We start from the raw sequence: 9,011 nt of genomic DNA on the forward strand, positions 1-9,011 counted from the left end.
CATTGGATTTTACACGTAAAGTTATGTGTGCATGTACTCTCCATTTTGCAGCCCTTGTGTTTTTTGTATATTCAGGTACTACATAGTGTATTCTTTATCACATACCACCAGTTAAATTCATGCCCTAAAACATCACGACATTTCAATAATGCAGCCTACTTTGCAAGTCAAGCTGCCATCAGTATAAATTATACTGCATGTATATGACGGCTTTTGTTTTTTACTAATACACACTAATTAAAAAGATTAATGTGAGATGTTTTTACTGAGTAGTGTCTTTGGATGTGCATTTGATGGTTCTTCTTTTAGAGTTTTTTAAAATCCTGTTCTGTGCTTTGACAGCAATATTAGAGGGGCTGTGGAAGTATGATGTCCTCTTGCTGGAAGTGTTGTTGCTGCAGTACTTTTCTTGGGTTCCTTAGTCGGAACCATCACATTAATCAGGTTATAATACTTGGCCCCAAACACCTTAGAGATGCAATATCTAATGATATAGCTGCGCTAGACGACATTGCCCTTGCTTCCAATGAAACAGTCAGGAACTTGGGAGTGATCTTTGATCCTGATTTATCCTATAATAGTCACTTAAAACAAATTTCTAGGACCGCTTTTTTCCACTTGCGTAATATTTCAAAAATTAGACATGTCCTTTCACAAAAAGATGCAGAAAAACTAGTCCACGCCTTTGTTACATCGAGACTGGACTATTGTAATTCATTATTATCAGGCTGCAGCAGTAAGTCGTAAAGACAGCTTGTCCAAAATGCAGCAGCACGTGTCCTTACGAGAACAAAGAGAAGAGAGCACATTTCTCCAATATTAGCATCGCTACAACTGCGTTGGCATTGAGCATTGATATTTTCCATTACAGCTAATATATAGGTATTTACACTTCATGAATAGTGTTTTATCTTCCAGGATAAAATGGGCTGTTAAACATTACTGGATTTTTAAATTACTGGAAAAAACTTGATTTCAGCTTTTTATCTTTGCACTCACATTGGCCATAAATGCTGCATTGTTTGCTCAATTGACATTAGAAAAGCATTGTTTGGAAAGCATTGCTTTTAACATGCTCAAAATGAATGCCAATGAAACTGTGCAATACCACCTGATGGACAATGCTACATAAAAATGTAAATTGTATATACAACATACTTATTGAAAAATACAAGTTGTTTATTAACCATATTTAGCAGTGTCACCTGAGACTTGTGTGCCAACTTTTTGATACTACACTTAACGTATACTTGGGAAAGTCCAATCTCTTCAAACAGCCACATATTCCATCACCCTGATCGAATGTCACAGGGTAAAGAAAAGACATGAAGGAGAAGCCATAAGGAGCTGGTAAAGGAGAACCATTGATCATAGACAATCTTACATTTGTTGTTATTAAAAAACAATTATTCACTTGAATAAATTATTCATAACTGAAGAAACGCACAAATTGTACATTACTATGTGCTGTAGGGTGTGAGGTGAGTTATAACAAAGCTTCCTGCTTCCCTACCTTTTCAGTTCATACAGAGGGAACATTGAATCATCTACCCACCGGAAACAAAACAGATTTTATTTAAAATCAAAACATATATTTTTTTGAATGTTGTAATTATATAATAATGTGAGGAATATAGTCGGAGAAAACCTGGTATAAGTTGAGAAATAAAAAATTTTGTCCATTTCCACACCTGTTTATTTGTGTTTAGCTGTGGTGATATTGTGAAGGTCATCAAATGTTTGTGACTCCTGACAAGATGGTAGTGACAGAGAAGAAATCATGAGCTCAGACAATCTTGTGAGGATTCACGTCAGATCATGTCAAGAGAATAAAACAGCTGAAATGTTTTTGTACATGTTTGTGTTCAGGTGTAACTACGAGGTTGTCACCTTAAATATTGCTGCTGTAATTAACTGTGGGGCAAAAAAAATGTCCTGTCCTTTCATCAAGGATGGTCCGATGTTTCCTTTGTTAAATGAGATTGGTTAGGAAACATTAAAGCTCCTTCCCTTACGCTTTGAGCATTTGAACAGTTCTTATTATGGCAGCGGCTGGGTTACTTCCGGGTCATTGCATTCAGTTCGGGAAACTTCGCTAAGCAAAAATGGAAGATTTGAATGACCTTTATATAACAAATATGACACATATGTTAAAGGTTTGTTAATGTATCCACCAACAGGCTGGAGGAACCTTTGAGCATGGAGATTTATCACTGAGGAGGTGGAGGCACCACCTGCTGGAAACAAATGTAACTGGATTGTTTCAATTTAAGGAATATTATTTAGAAGCTGTTATTGTGAATGTGATGCAGTGATACATGTTCAAACCTTTAAGAATTTGTTCAAATTGGATATAACATATGGATTTTTGACAGTTATGGAAGTAGAAATTATTAAATTTGTAATTTTTCTAATAATAAAAAATGTTTTTTACTACATGTCAAAAATAATTTGTTTTTCAATTTTAAAACCCCAAGAATGTGATTTGTCACAAAGAATGATACATGTCTCTATGATTACATCATCAAATCATACTGCTTTGTTGCAAGAGGACAGCTTTATTGTAAAATCAGGCAAAAGTGCATGAGCAATAACGTTTTTGTAAGGTTTCTTCTAGGTTTAAGGTTTTATAATCATTGAGAAATAAATGAATTACAAAGCTGACTCAAACATCAAAAACATAATTTATAATTAAGAAAGCAAAGGATAGCAAGTGCCATTTTCAATTATTAACTCAACGGTCATCACATAAAAAGGTAAAATATTAAGGACTAATATTAACCCTAAATGTGCTTTGTAAATGCAATACAGTTTGTCAAAGAATGCTGATATATCTATAACCCATTGATTGTTATAACTGCTTCTCCTTCACATTAATGCCAGTTAGCAGAATAAATGCTTAAAAGGCCTCAGTATGTTGAAAACAATGTGAAATGGTTAAAAAACAATGTCTGAAGAGTTGAGTTGGGACTGGATCTCATAGTTACTATAGCTTTACAAAGACAATCTGCTAGACAGAAACCACTCCAAACTGTGATTGGTCAAGGGTGCACACATGCCACTAAGCATGTTTTGGTCATGTCTATCAAGCTTGATGTTTTTATCCTTAAAATAATTGATTGTCCTTTCAACTAAATCAGTGTACTTTTTGAGAAAAATCTAGAAGGTAGATGGATGCAGCCAGGCTTATCACCATGGATTAATTTGATTATATGAAGCAGATTGAGACACAAGTTTTTGACTGAGCTTCTTAAATGGAAACCGCAAGCAAAACTGAGAATCTACTGATTATCTACTCACCGCTATGCCGATGAAAGGGCGGCTGATGTGTTCGAGTCAACCTCATGGAGTTTTAGGGCCAAACAGAATTGCAGCCGAATCCAATATAATTTAAGAAACTGGTGAGCATAGCTTCAGACGTAATAAAACAGAAAAAACCTAACATGCCTCAATACTGCTCCTGTGGTGTCATCCAAATCTCTGCCAGCCCCGATATTCATATTTTACTTGACACAAGGTTATTTACAATGTGTTTTAGGCCTAAACCCCTCTAATGTCTTCTGATTAGGTGCACCCAGGGACCGTCAAATACTAGCCACTTGGTGGACCTTTAGGCTTAAAACTTACCTCGTGTCAAGTCGAATATGTCAGGGCTTGCAGACACTTGGATGACCCCCCCACAAGCAGTATGGAGGCATGATAGTTGTTCCCCGTGTTTTTACATCTGAAGCTGTGGTCACTAGTTTCTTCCATTGTATTGGATTCTGCTGCAACACTGTTTACCCCTGAGACTCCTTAAGGGAGTCACTTCGCCCACCCCTCTGTCAGCTTTATAGTGAGTACAATGAGTAAATTTTCTTTTCTGGGTGAATTGTCAGTTCAACACCTCTGATTTAAAAACCCTGTTGGTGTAATTTGATGATACAATATGGATAATGACCGCTTAGCAAATTTATTACAAAAAGCCTGCATTATAAATGTGACAGATGTGGACATTTAATAGCTATGGTGATTTTAAAAAGGAACCCTGTAAACATTTTATTTGTACTGCATAACAAGTGAACAAATTAACTTCTACCAACATTACAATCATTGCGATTATTTCAGCGAGTTGTTTAAAAATATGTACATGTATTGTATGATGAAATATTACATAAGATGAATCATCATTTTAATTACAGCTTGTGGGTTCTGTGGTTATTGTCAATCAAATCTGATCAAATCACACAAGCAATCAAAATGAGGCAGAGGCATTGGCTGAGTTTTTCCAGTGTGAATCTCGACCAAAATAGATGCACTGGACTTTGATGATGTACACACAGATACCTGGTGAGAGACCTCCAAATTGACGCAAGTGCAGAATCAAAACACTTAAGTAGCTCTTGATTGTTTTCCTATAAACACACCACCACAGACTCAAACTAGTTACAAATGGCACTTCTGTTTGGACATTTTCTCATTGACTCTTTACTCTGTTCTTCTTTTATTTAACTGATTAGTTCAACACTCTCCTTAACCCCCTATCCCGTTTTCTCTATCTCATTCCCCCTAGCAGATGCAAGACTAACTCCTCATCTTCGGCCAGAGAGAGACCAGTGTCCAGAGTTATGTGTTCGTCATCTAGCTGTCTTACTTTCTTCCTCTTCCCTGCTATAAGCTCCTCATCACTGCTTTCCCTGCTTTGCCTTTTTTCTGATCTTCTTTGATCCTTTGGGCGTTCCTCCTCCAATGCTCGCAAATTGTCAGGGTCCGGAAGAGCGCTGGGGTCAAACTCATCTTCACTGTGCTTGGCAAGGTACGCTACCACCTCTTCTTCAGACTGCTCTCCATGCTGCCTGCTGGCCTCCCTCCTAGCTGCGTTGGCCTTCAGCCTCTTTTCTCTGTGTTTAGCTTTCACTTTGCAGCTGTACTCCTTCTTGTCAAACACCTGGTCTTCATGTTTCAGCCTTTCCTTTGCTTTCTCCACATTGATTCCTGAAACCTCATCCTCATCCTCATCAGTCACTGCCCGTTGGACAGGTGGCCACAGCTGCACAGCATCTCCTTCTTCATTAAAGGTCACTTTGGTGTTGACATGGAAGTTTCTCTTAAGGACCTTTTTGGCATCTTTGAACTTTGTTTCTTTTCCGAATTCTTTTTTGGAGCTCTTGGAGAGCTCCCCCTCATTTTCCTGCTCCTTTGTGAGACTGAAAACATTCTTTGTTTTGACTTTAAGTAGGTCCAAGTCTCTTAGGTCATCATCATCATCATCATCGTCACCCATAAGTCTTGTCTTCGGCTGATTCGCATTTTGTTCATCACCACTTTCCCCAGCCTCATCCGAGTCTTCTGACTGATAGTTTTGACCTTCCCCATGAGGAATACTTCCTCTCAGTTGAGCCTTAAAACTCCTCAGCTCATCATCTTCAGACTGCTGTTCCTCTTTCTGTTCATCTCCCTCAGCTGTCTGCACCTGAACTTTATTTAAGAAGCGCACCCTTGGAGCCACAGCAAGGCCCAGAGAAGCAGCAAACTCTTGAATCTGTAGTTTTAAAACATCAAACACCTCTTTGTTCTTCATCAGGTAGACAGAGCGCAAGTACGAAACAAAACATCTCTGGGCTCTCTCCTTCTGGTCTTTCTCCTGGGCCAGGAAGGCAACAAGCTTGGGCTGGACAGTCTGCAGTTTTTCTGGGTTCACCTGGAATCAACCAAACAATGAAATGATTTAATACCGATGTTATTAACTTTTCCTTTTAAGAGTTAATTATAACACTTGTAGCACTACTGAACAATATATTGATGGAGGGTCTCATATACGATGGTAAATATACAAAAGACAAAAACCGACACGTCTGATTAAATAAACAATTAACTGGTTTGTTTTGTAGAAAATCCAACATTTATATTAGTTATATTGCAAACAACACCTGGGTTATTCACAGTCAAATCATCACACTTTCAGGACTCACAATCAGAGATATTAGTAACATTTTAAATGCTGATTCGATCATAAGGAACTAATATTTCCTTTTTATTTGGGATCTTACTCAAGGGAAATATGGACTAATAAAGTTAAAACTTGTCGGGGGTGCTTTGACTGGCCTTTGCTATTCTCAATGTAAAATATAACATTATGAGGTTTAGGTTAGGTGGAGATGCCAAAGAATCCATACTTTTTAAAATTGGTCAAATTTTTACTAAAGTTAGTTTATGATGTCACCAGCCCTTCCAGAAAGTTTGGTATTAGTGGTTGTTGATATCACATTTCTTATCTGAAAGAATCACATTTCTAATTCGTTACAATAAACTTGAACAGTTTGTGATCAGTAATACCAATACAGTACTTGTTTGATGGCATCCCAAGCCAATGGATGGTGTCTAAGGAAATACAACATAGGGGGAAATCCTAATTTTTAAGCTCAATGTTAATTCAATGTACAGTGAAAAAAACTTAGTGATAACAAAAATTTCCCGCCAAATGATCACGATAAGCTAGTTTTTAGCACAGATTAAGTAATTATAGTAGGTAATTTCCACATTCATATAGATATTGCCAAAGACAGTCTCAGTGAGCATTTAATTCACTGAATGACTTAATTCAGTTAACTCAACATGTAAATAAACCCACTCACTGTTTAAATCACACTGTTGATCTTGTTCTGACATGTGGTATAGAAATTGGAAATGTAATATTCCCCAAGACCCTCTTCTGTCTGACTATTTTTAATTACTTAAATTTAGGATAATTAACCACACTGATTCTGAAGAAAAATTATATTATAGTCAATTTGTATCAGAAAGTACTGTCAACAAATCTAAGGAAAGAATTCAGCTGACATTTACTTCACTGACATCTTTTATTAATCTATGTATCACAGGAAACGTTTTCAATTCAAGCATCTCACAACTATGGGTTATTGTTACTAATATACCAGCAGGGATATAGAAATTATAATTAAAAAATATGCCACAATTACAATTATTCCAATTCGCTTCATGTGTCAGTTTTTTAGGATGAGACAAAGCAATTTGAAGGACTTTTTCAACAAAAGGAGCCAAAATGCATGCATACCCAAGATATTCTGCTGAGCTTGGGGATGTTTATCTAGGACATGCTTAATGTGAAGTGTACTAAATTCCTTTTACTTAATTGGAACAAGCTCTTATACCTATTTAAATTCAGCTATTCATTGTAAAGATGGTTATGTTTAAAAAAAATTATTGTCTAATTTATCTCATGCATTTACTTTATTATAGGACAGAAAGCTGTATGAATGTTGCAATCCTGTATATTGACCGTTCAGTGTCTTGTTTGCATTAAACTGTTAACTGAAATTGAACACAAACAGCCTTCACATAAGGTTGATTAGAAATCTTTTGGATTATAATATATTGTACCATGTTCCCTCCGTTTTGGTATGGCGTGATGGTGTATGACTGAGGTCTCACCTGGATCTTGCTGATGGGAACCCTCTTCTCCTGCAATTGGCCGACCATGCCCCTCTCCTCAGAGGGGAGCAGAAGTAACAAGGCCTCTCCACCCTGCTTGTATCTGGCAGTCCTGCCCACCCTGTGGATGTAGGTGTCTGCATTCTCCGGACAGTCGAACTGCAGCACCCAGTTGACTGCAGGAAAGTCCAGACCTCTGGCAGCTATATCAGTGGCAAAGAGAACAGCATTCTGCTTTTTGATGAAGTCATTGTAGACATCCACCCTCTTCATCTGCTGTTGCTTGCCATGCAAAGCCAGGATGGGCATGCCGGGTCTTAGGCGACAGAAAACTCGGAACAGGTATTGTACTTCCTTGCAGCAAGCAAAGAAAACAATGATCTTCCTCTTCAAGTGACTCTTAATGAAAGAGTAGAGCATGTTAACCTTATGGTGGAGCTCACACACCACATAGCTCTGCTCCAGGGTGGCCGGCGTGCTGAACTTTGCTTTCTCGTGTACCCACACATACTCTGGGTCTTTCAGACTTAGCCGGGCTAAGTCTTTGACTGACTTAGTCTGTGTGGCGGAGAACAGCAGCGTCTGTCGGGACTTAGGAAGGTTCTCCAATATGGCGTTTAATGTATCGGCGAAACCCATGTCCAGGATGCGGTCTGCCTCGTCCAGGACCAGCATGTGGAGGTCGGATGCGTGAAAAGTAGCCGTCTCGTCCATGTGCTGCAGTAGTCGGCCCGGGGTGCAGATAACGATGTTGGTGCGGTGGATTCTCTCCGACTCGCTCTTAAGCTCCTTCCCCCCGATGATGAGCCCCGCTGAAAACTCGTGGTTCTTGCCCACCTTACGCAGAACTTCGAAGGTCTGGTAGGCGAGTTCTCTGGTGGGGGAAATAATGAGCGCACCGAGGCCATCCATGGAGCTCCATTGCTGTCGGTACAGACACTCCAGCACCGGTATAATGAAGGCTAACGTCTTCCCGGAACCAGTCTTCGCCGCACCGAGGACATCTTTACCTTGTAATGCGAAGCCGATGGTCTGTCTCTGGATCTCTGTGGGCTGTCTATACTGAGCTTCCTGTAGCCCTAGCAAGGTTTTCTTTGAAATGGGGAAATCTGAAAACCTGACAACGTCTTTGGTGTTGATCTGTCCGTACCTGCTTTCAAGTCTGTGGATGTAATCCCGCTCGACCTGCCACTTGGGTTTCTTTTCCACCTTCTCTCGATTTACTCGTGCTTTCCTCTTATTGTATTTTTTCTTCCACTTCTCGAAGTTTTTCACCGGGTCAGCAATGTCCTTCATCTTCGTAGGTTTGGTTTTCCTCCCTAAATATTCGGAGCTTTCGGCTTCCATAATTTCAGGACCAGCGGTCACTCCACTCACACGTGGAAGCACCTTCTAATTTTTACTTGACGAATTCAGAGCTGTCCTCTTGCAACCGGTTTGCCAAAAATATATGCCAATGCAGGTCCGGACAGGCCCTGGTTCTTCTCGTTCCGCAATTTAAGAGAACCAAACCCAGATACCAAGATTGGAACCACTAAAACCATCACCCGAACCTTGAACAGCGTGGAAGAGGCAGTTCA

General features: G+C 39.2%; 1 protein-coding gene across 1 annotated transcript; it reads right to left on the bottom strand.

The window, feature by feature from the left end:
- Positions 1–2,535: 2,535 nt before the first annotated feature.
- Positions 2,536–9,011, bottom strand: ddx10 (DEAD (Asp-Glu-Ala-Asp) box polypeptide 10). The gene is made up of 2 exons (XM_062395965.1): positions 7,432–9,011; positions 2,536–5,680 (listed from the first exon to the last, which is right to left on the bottom strand). Exons 1-2 carry the CDS (start codon positions 8,776–8,778, stop codon positions 4,535–4,537), a joined length of 2,493 nt encoding a protein of 830 aa, XP_062251949.1. The 5' UTR covers positions 8,779–9,011; the 3' UTR covers positions 2,536–4,534.

This window comes from Platichthys flesus, chromosome 9 (assembly GCF_949316205.1).
Source record: "Platichthys flesus chromosome 9, fPlaFle2.1, whole genome shotgun sequence".
Taxonomy (NCBI): Eukaryota; Metazoa; Chordata; class Actinopteri; order Pleuronectiformes; family Pleuronectidae; genus Platichthys; species Platichthys flesus.